The sequence below is a fragment of the Erpetoichthys calabaricus genome, chromosome 12 (assembly GCF_900747795.2).
Source record: "Erpetoichthys calabaricus chromosome 12, fErpCal1.3, whole genome shotgun sequence".
Classification (NCBI taxonomy): Eukaryota; Metazoa; Chordata; class Cladistia; order Polypteriformes; family Polypteridae; genus Erpetoichthys; species Erpetoichthys calabaricus.
The window spans coordinates 130,942,987-130,961,538 of NC_041405.2; the positions used below are offsets into that span (position 1 = coordinate 130,942,987).

Sequence of the window (18,552 nt, forward strand, 5' to 3'; positions counted from 1 at the left end):
TTTTTTAAAAGCAACACACAGACGTGCCCTTTTTCTTTAACACGCCAAATTCCAGCCCATCACGTTATGTATATTTTGTTATATGCATAGAGATGATACAATGTTTAAATAGTACATTTGACTATATTGTATTTAATAATTATAATAACTAAAAAAAATTGGAATTATTCATAACATGGCGTCTGCACTTCAGCTACCAAATTCCATCTCATCTAAATAAATCTGTATTGCTACCCAATTGTGCTCGGTGTATATGACACTCCTATATTCCTATACGATTTTTTTAAAAATATAGTAAATTATTAAGACGATCGAAATAACAGAGCTAATCGAAGAGGCCAGTACAAAAGAACTCGCGATAAAATCACGCCCACAATGTTCTCTCACACTGTCTGCGGCCCTTCTGTTGTACGTCATTATGAAGCTGTCCAATGAGGTGTGAGTGTCTGCGCGGGCGGAATAGCGGCGCCTCCCCGAACTTAGCTATGTTGTGTAGCTTCGCCCGCCCTCTGCCGTCCGCCTTTGAACCCGGCAGATTTAAAATTTCATCTCAAAGCGCGAAGATAAACATTACACGGAAGAAGACGAGTTCCAGTTTAGTTTTATTGTTGTCTTGTGAAGATGAGGCTTCGAAAGCGAAGGACTGTAGCCAGGGCGTTGAGCCCTTCGTATTCACCACTTCCACGGACGCCGAAGTCTTCGAGAAAACGGCAGGTAATTGAGTAAATTAGTTAGATTCCAGTAAGCAATAGGCCGCAGAGCGCTGGTTGTGGCCTGTCGATGCTGGCAGTTTTTCGCGTTATTTATCACCCATACTTTGTTGACGAGCCCGTTTTGTGAGGCCTCGCTGTATTTTTCGGCCTCTATTTCTGTAGACGTGCGCTGAGCAATGTCTTTTTTTCATTTTGCTCAGACTCAACGAGTTAAAACAACGAGGGCCGCATTTACTAGTCTAGCTGGAAAATCCGATCATTTAGTGTTTTTTTGTGTATTTTTCCCTTTACCAAAGTCCGATACATAAAAGATGGAGGTTGATATATCAATGTCGGAAATGGTTTTCAGTTACGAAGGACGGAGCAGGAACGCAGACGTAGCACAGCAGCAAAATCTTATTTTATACACTTTTATGTCTCTTAAACTGGAAATAACTGTTACTTTTAATTAGGCGATGCGGGATGTTTCTACTTGTTTCGCAGTGACTCCAATATTTTTACTGTGAAAATCTGTAAGTTTGGCAGGTTTTGAAAGTACATTTTGGTTCCCAAATCAGTGTTGTTTAAGGTGTCCTTTTATGGTCGGGCTCATTGTCATTTTATATTGACTACATATGACTTTATCCTTTTTTTTTGTTTACAGTGATCCATTTGTAAAATCTTCGTTGCATATTTCTGTTGTAATAGATTAAAAACGGTGCAACTGAAATGTTTATGTACTGTGTAAATAGTGTTACCAAATGCATAATTTGTAAGGTTGTGACCCCCTCCCCCCCACATGATTGTGAAAGTTATCTGAGAAAAACAGCTTGATTTTGTTAGAATGTCTTTACAAACTGCCCCACTGTTGTTCCTGAAGGTCGCTATATACAGTATTCAGGGATAGAGAGTTCATTTCACTCCTTCATCTATTTCCAGCACTAATATGTATTTGTACATTTGCATAATTGTTTGCTGTTTTCTCTGTACGTTTCATTTTTAACATATCGTTGATATAGAATATTACAATATTTCTTTTCATTTTCACCATTAGTCGTCTTAAGAAGTCAAAGTGTATATACTCTGCTACAAGAAGTATTTTAGGTTCTAATGTAGTTATTAAATATTGCAGGTTTGCACTCAAAACAAATGATTCAGATAATGTTCAGAGCAGACGTGTCAACCTCGAGACATCCTGGTTAGATCCAGACCATTGGATCTTTAAGGCCCGCCATGTCGTTGTCATTTAAAACATACTGTGGTTAAAAAAAGCATGCTAGACTGTTGACAGTTTATTTTCACTCTTCCAATCTGTTAGTTGGTCAATTGCCTTACCAAATTAAATTTATATCCCACTGCCATGTCCAAGGAAAGAAAAAAATATATATATAAATACCATGTAAAGAAAGTCTTGCCCAAACTGTTTACGGTGTGAGGGACTTTTATGTCAGTTAAAATGCCAGTTTTATTATTAACTATGGTATTTGAATTAAAATACAGTGTTGAAGAGATTTTTTGAGCTGTAGGTAGAAATTGCACTTTTAGTGCTGGGGGTGGGGGGGGGATTGGGATAAGCAGAATGTTGTGGAACTGTTGAAGGAAGGCTGGCTGTTTTGATCTTGGATATTTGCTTGACATAACTGAGCATCTCGGTTTTAGACTGCATGGGTGAGCTGTTTAATTACAGAGATGCATAAATCTATTAAGGCTTTTCAACTAAAGCTGAGACTGTGGAGTTGCAACTACAGCAGGGTGTCTTTGTCAATCTCTCTGTTTATAAAGTGATCTCCAACTAAGTATACTGTTTCTATGTGCTCAGTATGCTTCAAAGGTTAACCTGCTGTGCACTGAATTTGAATAATGATTTGCTGATTTCAAAGCACAGGACTTTGGACCTTTTTGCACTTGACCATTGGGGAACTTCACTGATTACAAGCACAAGAAGGCATGCAAATGAATATGAATAATGTTGCATCAGTGCCACAATGTTTTCCGAAATGTACTATACAGGTCATAAAATGAGTTATTCCAAATATTGTATATACCAGTGTCTTCGTTTTTTTGTCAGTGCCTCTTTGACATCATGGACCATAAGGTGCAAACTAATTCAGCGTGAGCAGGAACACTCAATAAAACTGAATAAAAAAAAAAAAAAATTCAAGTGACAGTGAGATACGAAGAAAGCAGATTCACCAGCATTTGTGTGTCAGCTTTTATCCCTCCAGATCAGAGAATTTCCAGTTCCATTGTCTCAAAACACCACTCACATGTACAGTTATTCCCAGTTTCACATAAAAAGTAACCGCGTCAGATCTGGGGTGGGGGTGAGTGTTGTATCATGATCGCGACTGAGAGAATAAAAGTGGGGGAAAAAAACACTAACTTTTACAAGTACTATAAATTTACACTGGCTATTACAGACACAAATCACATGTATGTTTTAATTGTATAATATTAACAATAAGAGTAACTCACTACTCACACGGTAAATTTACGAGGGAACTGGTTTCAAACTCACGACCTCTGGATTATAAGTTGGCAGTTCTAACCACTGCACCACAGAATCTATCATTGTATTGTACGTGTACCTTTTGTGAAAGTGTTTATTTGATATTTGGCCATCAGCCTTCACACATTATACAGTTCATGTCTACATTTTGTTATTTATTACTAAAACATGAATAACATTTCTTTTTTTAACGATGTGTTTACATAGACACAGAGCACACATCAAATTATTTCCCCTTACAATTCCGGGTAGCTCACTCCCAGTTAATCAATCAAGGCAGGAACTGGGAGAACTTCTTACCCGTTCTGAGGAGGTGGGAGGGATGGTATAGCAGGTTGCTTGGGCTTATCAACGCATGTAGAAGACATAAGATGCTGACGGAGAGGTGCGAAGCGATTTAAGGTGGGCCGGATTTACAAGTTTTTTTTTTTGTTGGCTCTGGTAATTCTAGTATTAAGACACACCATTTGAGTTTGTACAGCAAGCTGTTTTTACAGCCTTCATTTTTAAATTGGGAAAAGAGACAAATTTGAAATTGATACTTAAACACAGTACAAATCTTTAAAAAAAAAAAAAAGTCTATTGTTTACTTTTTATTGCTATGTGCCGTACAGCATGAGTTTTGGTAATAGACAAGTACAACATAATTGAAATGATAATCCATATTTATAACTGCTAGGGCAGGGTAAAAATACCGATTTTTTTTTGCTTAATCATTATTTTTTGTTTAAACAATTCAATATTGATTCTTAAAGTCTCAGGATCCTTCTTGTGAAACTCTGTCCTGCTCAATTGCTATATGTAGATTTTTGCTTATCTTCAATTTTGGCGTCCGATCCAGTAGATATTGCTAACATGCCTTTTAAGCTTTCTACAGAAAAGGCACTTGACTACCTGTATCTAATTAGTGCATTGGACACTTAGAAGAAGTCCACACATTTGATTTAATGGTGCACCGGTAAAGAATTGGTTAAAAGCAAAGCTATATGGATGCTGTGTAGCTCAGAAGTTAAGTATTGTTGTAATACAACAAATATGAGAAATCATTTATCCTGACGTCACCAAATAAACATAATCTCAGTTGACGTCCAAACAAGTGGAACCTAAGCATTCTGCACTGGAGATGAAGGGTAGCCCCAAGCTTCCATTTAATTCACCTTGTGCACAAAAAATAACAATATATAGCAGTATTTATCTGATAAAATGTGAGACCCTACACCCTTGTTAAAAACAAGGGATTTCCACAAATGATACGGGTTTTCGAACTGTGGTGTGTTGTACCAACCACAAAGTAAACAAATGAAATTATTGTACCTAGGCATTATGAAGCTCTTAAGCAAAGTATCGCCACATGTTTTGGGTCAGCAGAGAGAGCAGCCCTACTTGCAACAGCTGCAGGCAATCGCACATCATGCCAGTCGCAGTGCAAGCAACCTTGCTCCATATACAGTATGCATAGCTGCTCAGATGACTCTGTTTAAAAACATTTCTATCATTTCCAACGAACATTTCATCGTGTGACAGCATCAATCACAAGTTTGTGTGTTGGTAAATCTAATAAACATTGCTTCTTTTTAAGCATGTGGCTAGCTGTACTTTTATGGTGGAGAAAGTTTGTAACACACCTCACCTGGCCAAGCAAGAGGCCCATTGTTGGTATTCAAGTTATTGTCTGTTTTTTACCTGCATTTTTTATTACTCTTTAATTTAATATTTTTTGCTGCTGGAGTATGTGAATTTCCCCCTGGGATTAATAAAGTATCTATCTATCTATCTATCTATCTATCTATCTATCTATCTATCTATCTATCTATCTATCTATCTATCTATCTATCTATCTATCTATCTATCTATCTATCTATCTATCTATCTATCTATCTATCTATCTATCTATCTATCTATCTATCTATCTATCTATCTATCTATCTATCTATCTATCTATCTATCTATCTATCTATCTATCTATCTATCTATCTATCTATCTATCTATCTATCTATCTATCTATCTATCTATCTATCTATCTATCTATCTATCTATCTATCTATCTATCTATCTATCTATATATCTATCTATCTATCTATCTATCTATCTATCTATCTATCAGCAACATGCTATTCCAAAATGTGCTTGTGTACAAAGCAGCATACGTGACTATCTCTAAAAGCTGCACCATATGAATCATATCAATGGAGGTGTCAGTCACAATGGCTGGTTCTTTTATTTTTTTTTTTTTCACCCCCATTCATTCAATATTGCTGTCAACAAACATCACCTCTAGATCCTCATTTTAAAATAGTTCCTTTTTGTCTGAGGAGGAAGTGTAAAAATACATTTTTGAAAACTGATGTGTGTAACTTGTAAAATTATTGAAAGACGCGAGTCTTCCCGCTGTATTTTTAATTTTGACTAAATCAATTTCTTAGCCAAATTTATTCCACTATTACGCATAACAGTTTAGTTGAAAGGTGTCTACTTGAAGATTCATAACACACAAATAGGTTATTGAATAACACTCATCATTTTTAAGGAGCAATATTTGATTACTTTATAATATACACAAGATGATACAAATATTTTATAAAGTACTGTAGATGCCATTTTATTGTATTAAAACAAAGAGTCCCCCATAATGTGGACTCTGATGTGGCGATACATATGTTAGGTATGTTTATGGTGAATTTTGTACGAGTGGAATGCTATGGAAAAAATGTTTTTTAAAGAGCAATGATATTTTTTTCCACACCTTCCAAGTACTAATTTTAACTGTTCATTACTAATCAAGTAATTCTTCTTAAATGCCATTCCATGCTTATGCATATGTTATGAAGTCACAATGTAGACACCCTACAAATACAATATTGATGAAATTTGTCACATTAATATAATGTTCTTTATGCATGGTTAAGTAATCTCTAAAAAAAGCCACCACTTCAAATATAACAGTGCATTCTAATTCAGTCAAGGTAAAATCGATACAGAATCCAGACATTGTGAGATGAAATCGAATTCGATCAGGACATTGCTGCCAGTACCCAGCCCTACCAATTACACCTCGAGAATTGCAGATGTCTGTCAGATACACTGAAAAAAAAACACACACCTGTATAAATGCAGTAAATGTATATTTTAACAGCAAACACCTTCAGTGCAATTAATGATGTAAAATGATTAATACCTATAAGTGCATGTATATTTACATTCAAGCATTGTTTAATTGCCAATACCATTTAATTGATACAAAAAAATGTATTAGAGTAATGGTAATTTTTTTTTTTTTATTAAACTTTATTTCAGATATTACAGAAAATATTTAAACAATATGACAGCTTGTAATTATGAGAATCTTTTTCTTTTATGCCATACATTATGGGTAAATACTTTTGTATATATTTTTATCTATTGTAGTATTTTTATGGTCACTGAACAATAAGCCTTACAGAATTTAATTTTGTTAATGAGGAAGAACATATAACACCTGTGGTGTATAGTTTTAATTCTAAAATTACGAAAGTTAACACTTTAATATAGGACATAACACTTCTACCTGGTTATGCAGGAGCTTAGTAAAAAGTTTTTTTAAGGGGGGGGGGGGGGAATCTGAGTCGGTCAATCAAGTAACATGAAATCAATGATCGGTATCAGCCTTAAAAAACCTGATCTGAGCATCCCTATTTCGAACATGTCTTTCATTTTTCTCTCTTTTTTGTTTGCCATAAACCACACATATATTAGTAGATGTTCTTTAGTTTTGTGTTTTTTTTTTTTTGTTTTTTTTTTATTAATAGCAGGTAAAAGAAGAAGACGAATTGTGCCATACACATAAAAGTTCAACAAAGAAACAGCCTGCCATGCAGACAAGGAGCAGTCGTAAAAAAAAGAGTTATGATGAGAATGAAGGTATGGCTTGATGGTTTGGCAACTCCTGTGCTTAATTGCAAATAGTTATGTTAAGGTGTACACTGTCTTAATTGTGCCTGACATTTTGAACCTGGATATCAAGTTAGAGTAATTTTTTCCATGCTATCTCTGGCACCTACTTTATTTTAGCCTTCACATCTTTAAGATGTTTGCTTTTTGTCTGTATCAGAATTAAAATGTTGATTTGCAGATTTAACTTGCTTTAATTTTGAGAAAGCACCAAGAGAAAACAGATGGGTAGCTATTTTAAAATTTGAAAGCCTGTTTCAATAGTCCCCCTCCCTCTCTGCTCAATCTCAACAGGATTTAAAACCCCTGTACGTGACTGCTCCTTGAAGGTGAGATTTGACACAGACTGTGGCACCCCAGAAAGTACTGTCGCTCGTAATATTTATTCACCTATTGTGAAGTTCTTAACACCAATGAAAGTAGGTAAGTGTCATTTAGATTATTCTGAAATAAATGAGAAATGTAAGTAACAGGGTCATGGAAATGTGTATAATAAACCTAGAATCAGACTTTATTTTGCCAACAGGAAAAATGTTAGTTTTAGATATTTGGAAATTTTCTTTAATCTTCCCAAATTGCACCTAGTAATATGTCATTTCCTTCTCAACATAGATACAGAAAGCCCAAGTCCTTTAAAAAGTGACACGGAAATGCATTCATTTGTTGAGTACAAGTATATGGCTTCAATGACGACTGATGAAGAAGATGGAGAAACATTTGACCCGTGAGTAATAGCCTAATTATGGCATACATTCCATGCTTCAGAATTGGAAATCAAAATAATGTGTTCTCTTCTGTGGTTGTCCCTTAGGTATGACTTTGTAAAAAACATTCGTTCGCAGTCTGAGCCACCAAGTGCTCGTATCAGAGACATCCCTGTAAAGACAAGAAGCACACCAGAAGCCACCTTACTACTAGACCTGGTATAAAAGCTGGCTAATGTCTTTTTTTTTTTGTTTGTTTGGTTTTCTCGACCGAGTTCGGAGTGTTTTGCCTTGCAGGCAAACAAGTTTGCAGAAATTTTTCTTAAAAGAAAAATAAAGTTAATTGCTTGTGTCTATTATGCAGGACGAGACATTGGTTTACAGCTCTTTAAGTGCCTTCCCAGATGCCCAGCACTCATTTTTCATTCACTTCCAGGATCATGAATACAAGGTATGTTGTATTTTTTTCCTGTTATTAGTAGAGACTTGCATGGCTGCATGGTCTGTTTGAGGAGTATATTAATTTTTAGCATATAGCAGCAATAGTTTCAGTCACACATGGTCAGAAATGTTTATCATTGTTCTGTTTTTCCCCATAAATAGACTTTTTAGGAGTCAAGTGAAGTGCATTTTCATCCACTGCAACTTTTCCCAGAGCTATTGTTTTAAGTCTTATTTTATCTTGCTCTTCTCTAGGTTTATTTGAATTTGAGACCTTTCGTGTCAGAGTTTTTGGAGCGCATGTCTCAAATTTATGAGGTTTGTATCTTTTGCTGTGATATGGAATTTATATTTAATAAATGGTGGCATGACATTGTGTTCCCTCTTTCCCAAGTGGTGTGACGTAGTTGGTTTTTTTTTTTTGTAATTTTTACTTGCATGTTGAAGCATTGAAACTTGTGGTTAATAAAATGAAAAAAGGTGAATCTTTAAGAAAAAAACTTTTTTCTATTTTTTTTTTTTTTTTTTAATCATTTGCCTCCAGTGTTCTAATCAACAAGGGGGCTCCGCCTCCTGCTCGCTTCGCTCGCCTACCCCCGGCGTTTTGAACCCGTGCCCGCCAGGCAGCCGTAGGTTGCTTTTGTATTGGCCTCTCTTTCAACCTCATGTAGCATTTTTATAGACTTAGCTAATGGGTGATTCTAAGATGTATATTTCTGCAAATTTGCGTTCGTGATGTGTTTCAGGGTGCACTGTTCCAATGCAATGTAATATTTGTCCACATACGCGAAAGCAGTATGGGCCATTGCCAGCTGGTGGCCTGATATTTACTCCGGTAGATGCAAAAGCAAATGAACCATTGTAGGATCTAATGCAGTTCATAAAGTTTTTACTTTCAGGTACATCGTTAGTTAGAAGCTTCCGTAGATATTCAGGATATTCATGTAAAGGAGGCAGTCTAACTTGACCCTTTTGATAACAACATGTAAATTCATTAGTTGTATTGCCAGTTGTTTCTTCAGGGAAGTTAAGTGAATGACTATGATTGCAAATGACATTCATTAATTCCAATGAATTTTCATTAATAGTGGACTCATTATAGAACGCGTTGTTAGCCAATTGGCGGAATTGTTTAGCAGGTCTATGGAGCCGGGCCCGTTTTTGTATCCCGGTCAGTCGAGCTCTCTCTTTTTGGAGCCGTGCTTGTTTGTGTTCCGGCATTTCAGACGCGCGTTGTAGACGTCTGCGTTCATTGATTGTTTCCCGTCGGTCCCGTTTTTGTATGTCTGTCACTCCAGCTCTTTCCTTTTGAACCCGTGCCTGCTTCGCTTCCGCAGTTTGAGATGCGCGCTGCATGCGTCTACGTTCATTGTATCTGTCCATTTGGGCTCATTTCTGTACCTGTGTTAGTCGAGCTTTTCATTTATGGAGCCGAGACAGTTTTTCTTCCGCAGTTTCAGAAGCGCGTTGTAGGCGCCTACGTTTGTTTTTTGTAATGCGGGCTCGTCTTTGTGGTCCCGTTACTCGAGCCGTATCGTTTTGCACCCGTGATCGTGAATTCATGACTTGTCTGTTCTTTATCGTTAGTAATATGGGTAAGCAATAAGGATGATCGCACTTATTGTTAATTGGGAGCGTTTTCTGTGGTTGTACGGTTAATAGTGCATCACTGTAATGAGATTCACCTATGCTGTATAGTTTGTACATGTTCAGATGACGTATGTTTAATACGGAGCGTTCGTTTCTTCTTATTATTACCCATCAGGTGTTGCGCCTGTGTTATCTGTGGTTGTCCTGTTAATATTGCATCACTGTAATGTGATTCCAGTATGTAGTGTAGTCCGGTTTCTTGTTTATGTATGACGTCGGGTGTCCACGTGCGGTTTTTTAGAAGTGCGTGGATTATGCTGTGTAGTGTGTACTTTGATTTCAGATGCGCGTTGTAGGCGAATGCTCCTATCGTAGTATCTGCCATTTTCCGTACCACAATTCGATGTCCATAATATCTCGGGGTTGATGTGTGACCCTTTGTGGACTCCATAGTCTGTCCCATTTTACTCTGGTGCGGGGGGGTGACTCCTCTTTTTCCGTACCATCTCAGGCTTGATTTGTGAACCTTTGTGGACTCCATAGTATGTCCCGTTTCATTGTGGGGTGGGGATAATGTGATTCAAATATGTTGTTCTGTCCGTATTTGTGGGGTTTCTGTATGATGTCGGGTGTTTGCTTGCGGTTGCTCTTTCGTTTTTGAGCAGTAATCTCGGGCTTGATGGGTGACCCTTTGTGGACTCCGTAGTCTGTCCCGTTTCACTCGGGGGCATGGGTCTGACTCCTCTTTTTTGTGTGCTATGGGCGCGTTGCCTCATTTCTTATTTCTGTTAGTGGAGGAGGGCTTTGTGTGGCGCCTGCGCACTATGTCTTTTGCGTCCACGGGCAGGTCCCCGCGTCCATATCCGGCTTACCATTCTCGTTTTTTTTTTTTTTTTTTTTTTTTTATAAACTCATTTACCTTCAGGGTTCTAATCAATGCTGTTTCCTGGCAAAGTCGCATGTAGTCAAAAAACAATGAAAAATAGTATGCAATGTCTGATAGAGTAGTGTATCCTCGTTCTTTTTTTACTTTCTCGTATACAAAGTATAGGGAAAGTATTGGAATTCCATTTTGAGATTTTGATGAATCTGGACATTTTAGACCTCCCTGAATCCAAAAATACCAATTTTTGAATTCTGTGTGTGCGAATGTGTGAATGCAATAACTTGAATACACTTTCACTTAGGTCAATCAATGTTTGCATACAAGTATTTCGTACAAAATGTAGATTTCTATCAACTTTTGGGCTGTTTCTGTTAATCAGAAGTGGTAGTATGTTTTATTCATGCAGCTGCAGAGTCTGATTTATTCAGCTTTACTGTTATAATAGTTGTTCAATATACAGGGTGGGGCATAAAGATCTCCCACATTTTGAAGGCGTATAAAAAATTAATGAAGCTATCTAAAAGAAAACTTGTATACATTTCTGAAAAGTACATAAACAGTTTTGTTGTAATAGGTTTTAAAAATCATATCAGACAGAAGGCGGTTATTCATTCATTCATTGCTGAAGACGTTCCTGGAAGTTCTCCATTACTCTCCGGGTCATCTCGGGCAGAATGGTGTCAATTTCCTGTCTGATCCTTTCCTTCAAATCCTCGAGATTGCGAATAATGTTTGATAACTTTTTCCTTTAGGTATCCCCAAAGGAAAAAGTCACATGGGCTTAAATCTGGTGACCGTGCTGGCCACCCCATGTCTCCCCTTAAAGAGAGCAAATTCCCAGGGAACATTTACCTTGGAGCGCCTTGGCGATTGCTGAATGGATGCTCTTACTGCTTCCACATTTTCTGGCGTTCTAACAGTCCTAGGTCTGCCAGGTCATTTTCTTTTCAGTGTGGACCCAGCAGCCCAAAGGTTAGAAATACATACCAAGATCGTTTTCCAATCTGGTACAGATGCATTTCGACCAAGTGCAAAGCGTGTATGGAACGCTCTCTGCGTCGCAATCACAGAACGGTTGTTCTCATAATACACTTGAACAACAAAGCCCAGATGTTCACCGTTCCAACTCCAGATGGATACTGAAAACAGTAGAGCTTAACCTACTGAATGAGACCTACCCCACCTCTCTACCCCCACAACAGCCCGAAATGTGGGAGATCTTTATGCCCCACCCTGTACTGTTGATTTGATTTGATTTGTTGTTGTTTTTTTAGTGTACATACAATAAATATAATCATTGTCTTGCGGTTTTCTCCTCAAATATCCATCCCCATTTCTGAGTATGCAAGAAAATCAAGGGAGACCATACATTGTGTGGTATATGCATAGCTACTTATAAAGGTAGATACTTAATAGGTATTGCAGGTTGGAGGACTGTTGTGTGTTTTGGGATGGGAGTTTTTTCTTTTTCTTCCCACTTTCCCCTTCATATATGATTCAAATCTACCTTTTGAGTTCTGCCTGGCAGTGGCTGGTTCGCATCTTTCCTGGCACACATGTCAATATCACATATTTTAAATGATTGTCTTGATTACATATGCACCCTTGTGGGCCTAAGTTTCTGTTAGGTTGGCTAGATTTTGGTTTTCAAAGAAGAGGACTGGGAGATTGTATATAATCAACACACTAAACATACTTTCTTATGAAATGAGTCTTAATTCTTTGATCAATTTAAGCTCCTTAGTTTATATTCAGCTTCTTGGTAAAGTTTCTGATGAGTTCTCTGCCTTAGTAGAACTTATGATTTGCACAGAGAAGTCATTCAAGCCATCTCTGCAAACCACATTTTTGGCTTGTCACTATTGTGAGAATGCCCTATATTTATTCATTCATGTCTTTACTATTCTTTTTCATAAGACAATCTGTCATGAAAAGATTTACTCCCACCTGCATAATGGTTTTCCCCTCATGTAGATTCTGTTATGTGCCCAGTTCAAGTGCTTTTTAGAGGTGTGGGAAAAAGGAATGCATATGAGAGAAAGCGGAAATAGGATAGAATTTTTCTGGGTATGGTATAAATCTTTAATGGGAGTAGGATTTTAAAAAGAAAAAATGTAATACCGTCACAGTTACCTTTTACAGGTAATAATTGCAGTTTGACCTTGGCCACCACCCAGATGCGGTATTGCAGTTCAGACAACCAACCTGGTGTTTATTAGCTCAATTTGCAGGCTTATCTTTTTATTTCAATATTCCAATATTATATTCTATTAATGGGGGACAAAAATTCAAAACCTTCATATAAGTTCTTGTATGAGGTGTGTGTGGCTAGCAAAGGCAGCTATCTTTGTCATAGGTTTATTAAATGTTCATTAGTGCCATGATCTGATGTATATTGCACAAGAAGGAAGCATTGAATACATTTTTCATTTCTGATAAGTTCCATATCGGTCGTTTTTTATTGTCACATGTACAGTGAAATTCTTACTTGCATAATATTCCCTTGCGGACACAATAATCAGCCTAAAATATCAGGAAGAGGAAAAAGCTCAAATCTAAGTCTAATATTAACAGTAATAACATGAAATAACACTAAGAATTACATAGATAAGAATCTCAGAAGATGTGACACTTAATTAGCTCAGTTGATTATGTCCAGTTTATCACATAAGACAGTTGAACAGTCTTTTTCTTAAAATTAAATTTTCTTAAATTTTTCTTAAGTCTCATTTTTGGTGGAGTTAGTTCTGTAGCACCTGCCTGATGGAAGAAGGGAGAAAAACATGCATGTAGGGTGACTGGGGTCCTATAACTCTTTTAGGGCTAATTTTTTTTTTTTTGTTTCTTTTCTCCCAGGGCTGAATATTTTTCCAAAAACTAACATTTTTTAAAAAAGAACACAAAGCAATTGTTTAACATATCAAATATTTACTTTTGACAAATGTTACTGTCTTGCATGTTGTATGAGCCTGCATACTCTTTGATTTCACATACATATCACATACATTTTACACAGCAAAGTCTGATCTCGCTCAAAGCAGCCAATTTCAGTCATTGCCACATTGCACTCCTTACAATATGTGTTGCTTTGGTGCCTATTTTTCAATTGTCTGTTGCTGCATTTTCTCACATATATTGTTAGTGTGTACTGTAGAGAGACAAGTCACCCATTTGCCTTCGTGCCATGCCACTGCCACCAAGTTTTCTGCCTGCATGAAAACCGTATTGTCGCCTCTTTTCATCTTCTGAAACTTTATGTATGGCATTATAGCCTGGCTCACCCCATGGGATTTGCTTCTGTTTATTACAGAAGTGAATAAAACTTTGCAGCAGCACGTACCTAAGCCACCAGGGGACAAAACACGTTTGGACCAATGCTCCCTGAAGTTATATCACCAGTTCTGTCCCATCTCTATTTGTAATGCCACAGCACGCTTCATCTCGTCTTTCGTTGTGGGTTTCCACTTTGAAAAACGAGAATGCGATGCAAACGCAGCCCGCAATTCAAAAAAAATCTCTGCCTACCTGTTTGTCTCGTCTGACAGTAGCTGAAAAGCAGCATCAGGAGAGAGCAGCCTGAAGTACTGCAGCTGGTGATCTGTCATGTCCAACAGCAAGCCATGCCGTCTTGTAAACTCCGGGAGCCAGATCAGCTCTCAACGGATCAATGTCTGTGTATTTATCCCATGCGAACCTTGCCGTAGATGCATCGGCTGCGCGAAGGCACTCAACTGGCAGCAGATCCACTGGCGCGGCATCGGCTGGTGTCTGATCAGCTGATGCCTGCTTCTCACTCTCTTGCTCGATCTCCTGATCACTGCCAATAAAATCCGATTCTGAAAAATCAAGAGTCCGACTCCGCGATAATGCGCAAAACATCGTCTGCCGAGTGTTTTCTTTTCTGCACTTGCTTCGCTGCCTTTTCACATGTCGGTGCCATCTTGCCATTGTTTACATTTCGCAACTCACATACACGCAAGGTTTAGTTGCCGAGTCAACGAGTCTAGCATTCCTCCAAGCACAGAGGGAATGCCTGTGACGTGACAGTGAGATTTGTCGCCATTAACAGCTGATTGTCGCCCCCTATCCCTGGATGTCGACTTTTGTCGACATTCGCCTTCAACCCCTCCTGTCGACAAAAGTCGACATCCGCCCTAAAAGAATTAAGAATTTGCCCTTGACCGGTAGCTCTTCACAAATGCGTCCTGTAATGATGATATCTGTGTGCTGATAATGATCCATGCTATTTTCACAACACTCTGTAAGGCCTTGCATTCCTTAGCTGAACTGCTGCCATACCAGTACACAGTGCAGCGTGTCAGGACAAACTTTGCAGTACATTTTATAAAAGCTGACAATTGCTGGTGGAGACATTCGGGCCATCCTCAGACTTCTAAGAAAGTGAAATCACTGATGAGCCATTTTGGTGACCTCTGTAAATTGTTCTGTTTACCTAAGATCATTGGTTGTAGTAACCACCAGGAATTTACAATTGTTGACTCGCTCAACAACCTAAAGAAGAAGGTGACATGGGTCTACCTAACTTTCAATTTTATTACTGGGCGGCAAATATACAAGCTATAAAAACCTGAATATTGACACAAACAGATGAACACACACAAGCTGAGTCCACAATAGAAATAAAATCCTGCTTCACTTCTCTATATTCCTTGCTTTGTATCCTAATTAATATAAGTTATCATCACTATACTACGAATTGTCCTTCATTTACTCACAATATGGAACCAATGTACGAAGGAAGCACTTCAAGATAGGGAAGGTTTTATCTATGGCGCCTCTGCATTATAACCACCTTTTTCCACCCTCTCAAACTTAGTTTTTAATGTTTGGATAACATAAGGGATTAAATCATTTAGAGATTTGAATATAGATAACTTCTTTACATCCTATGAACAGTTAAACTCCAAATTTAGCTTCCCATCAACACAATTTTTCCACTATTTCCAAAGAAACACATTGTATTCAACGGAATGTTTATGCTTGCACTTTATAAATAAATGGACAGTATTTTCTAATGCATTTTTAACTTATGCTGTTAAGAATTGATTGCACTGTAATAAACTAAACTAGTCTTTAATACTGATGTAAAGCCTCACCGATACCCACCTTTTTCAGACACAGGTCACAGCTTACATTACAAGTACAAATGTCTGAAAGACCTAACAGATTTTTAACCTGCTGTAATTTCACATCTCAACTTGTTTACTTCATAGATTTTTGTGTATACATCTGCCAAGAAAGAGTATGGAGAGAAGATCCTAGAGATAATGGACCCTCATAAAAAGCTTATTCGGTAAGAGAATTAAACAATTATTTAATATAGAAGATCTTAGAATGCTGTAATATATTATACATCAATTAATGTATTTCCCATGTCTCCTAGTATGCAGAAGTACCCTTTGGGCATTGATTGATAATTTTTCCTACTGTGGTAAATAGGTGTTTAAAGTAAAAGTCCTCCAGTAAGGGGACAGGACCGGAATAGAGCAGTGTGATATTTATTTGGAATGAATGGAATTATTGTTCAACACTTAAACCCTTGTTACCTTTCTTCAGGCACCGTCTATATCAGGAGGATTGCTTTTGTGTGCAGGGACATTATATTAAAGATCTTGCTGTACTGAAGCGAGACCTAGCAAAAGCTGTTATTGTGGACAATAATCCATATACCTGGCCATACCAGGTAAGTACAGAATTAGCATTTGTCCACTTAGTGTTGCAAAACCACCTTCAATCACTATGATCTTTTCTAGCTAACAAATGTGATCCCCATTCAAAGCTGGTACGGAAATCAAAAGGACCGGGAGCTGCAGAAACTAGTTCCTTACCTGGAGAAGCTCAGTACACTTGTAAGTAGATGTTTGACAAAAATATTGTAGATGTCTGATACATTTACTTGCTTTGTCAAAGTGTGAAAGTTTATGAAATGGTAGTTTTCGTGTGTTCTTAGATTCTGACTTTTAATTTTGAAGGAAGACTTCAGAGTACTTTTGAAGAAAAGAGCTGATCAGCTGCAGAGACTCCTGTCTGAGGACTGAAAAGGAAGCTAGATCACCCACTAGTGGTCTCCATTGCCATCACTACTATGGAGGCATGCCATGCTTGCCATTCTTTGTTTGCCAATGTTTTTATGAGGGGTGGGAGGGTGGTTATTGTAAATTATTGTACATAAATGTGTAAATAGTTCACAGTGCAAGTTTTAAATAAATTAAATATTTAACGAAATTCAGTTTGTGCTGATTTACTTAATTTTCCTAGATTTTCACCTTTCTCCTTCTGGGGAATTCTTACTTTGGTTGAATGGGATTTCACACTGGCACCCCAATGCCAAATTAGATGTTTTGCTATTCATTTTACAAAAACAAATTCTCTTTAGGAAAAATGCCCAGCTTCTATGTATGTAATAAATCACTGTCACATCGTACTTCACAAATGTGTTGATTTTCAACTTGTGTAATCAATGTCCAGTACTTTACACACTACAAAGAATTGTCTTTGCAACTTAAATGTTTGCTGTTTTACAAAGGTGAGTGTGCTGTTCAACCCTGGTTGGTCATCTATTGCACATAAATTATTTTATGTTACGGGGTTTCAGCCCAAGTTAGAGTGATAGCTTGAAATTCCTGTTGCTGCAATGTGCAAACAGAGTGAAAGTTAAAGCACTGCTTCTTCTGCTTAACTGTTGCATCCTACTGTAACCAGGAATTTAGGGTGTGTTTTGGATTTCCCCAGTCTTTAATTGTTGGTATCCTCTCTCTCTCTCTCTCTCGATAGATAGCATTAGTTGCAGCATAGTAAAATGTACAGTGAAATTTTTACTTGTATGTGCGATCCAACATGCAATTCCCAGCTATTTTCTGGCACCATGAAAATTCAAGAATATTTTAAATTTGCTTGCTTAATTTTACTTCTCCTTTACCTGTTTCCAAGCAACTTGTTTGGTGATTCTCTCAGTTCTTGAAGCATTCTGAGATAAAAACCCTGAATCTTTGATTATATAGATATAGAGATATAGATATATTTATATATAGATATAGATAGATATATAGATATATATATATAGATATATATATATATAGATAAAATATGGTAATGGTAAAATGTTGCCTTATTCAAAGAGATTACTCTGCATGTTTAACTCATTTACTGAATCTAATATTTAAAGATATTTGTTTTATGTATTTCATGTATGTATTTTGTGTATCCTTTTAATGGAGGTGTAAGCACAATTGATTTCATCCCAGCTGTTTACATTCTCCTCTGGTAAGGAAGATATGGAGCTTTTATAATCTCTGTATTTGGTTCTGCTGTACTAGTTTGTATGTATTGGGGCCCCTAAATTATATATTGGGCACATAGTGTTCTTAAATCAATAAAAATATTCACTTTTTGCCATTTTAACCAATCATCTAATAGTACTCTTGCAGTGACTAATGGTTTTATGTGAGCTGGTTAGAATATATCATTGGGACTTGAGTCACTGTGAGAATATTAGGAGCACAAAGTGTCTGCTCAAGATCGTGCCTTGGCAGTTCGTGTCACAAATTAAATGAACCAGGTGCTTGTTTCTGTATTGTATGTTCTAAAAGGCTGCAGTAGAGCAGGGACTGAATAAAGGCACAGTTACAGCATGACAGGTCAAATGTACAGAGCAGGTGTTTGCGTTCTCCAGTTTTCATTAAGTGGTGGCTCTTGTACCACTGCATCTGTGCCAGGCGGTGTATGCAACCATAAACTCTGTATTGACACATTTATAGCAGAGTGTGTCTGTCATTCACAAT

General features: G+C 37.3%; 1 protein-coding gene across 3 annotated transcripts; it reads left to right on the plus strand.

Moving 5' to 3' along the window:
• The first annotated feature begins 443 nt into the window (after window positions 1–443).
• Window positions 444–16,980, plus strand: ctdspl3 (CTD (carboxy-terminal domain, RNA polymerase II, polypeptide A) small phosphatase like 3). Of its 3 annotated transcripts, none has more exons than XM_028816221.2 (11): window positions 444–714; window positions 6,988–7,099; window positions 7,424–7,552; window positions 7,742–7,853; window positions 7,941–8,052; window positions 8,198–8,284; window positions 8,530–8,592; window positions 15,985–16,064; window positions 16,328–16,454; window positions 16,525–16,620; window positions 16,744–16,980. In XM_028816221.2, exons 1-11 carry the CDS (start codon window positions 622–624, stop codon window positions 16,807–16,809), a joined length of 1,077 nt encoding a protein of 358 aa, XP_028672054.1. In that variant the 5' UTR covers window positions 444–621; the 3' UTR covers window positions 16,810–16,980. The 3 variants fall into 3 exon arrangements, with proteins under 3 accessions (XP_028672054.1, XP_051790624.1, XP_051790623.1); XM_051934664.1 differs by having other exon boundaries at window positions 447–730; window positions 6,998–7,099; window positions 16,744–16,979; XM_051934663.1 differs by having other exon boundaries at window positions 447–730; window positions 7,001–7,099; window positions 16,744–16,979.
• The last annotated feature ends 1,572 nt before the right edge of the window (window positions 16,981–18,552 follow it).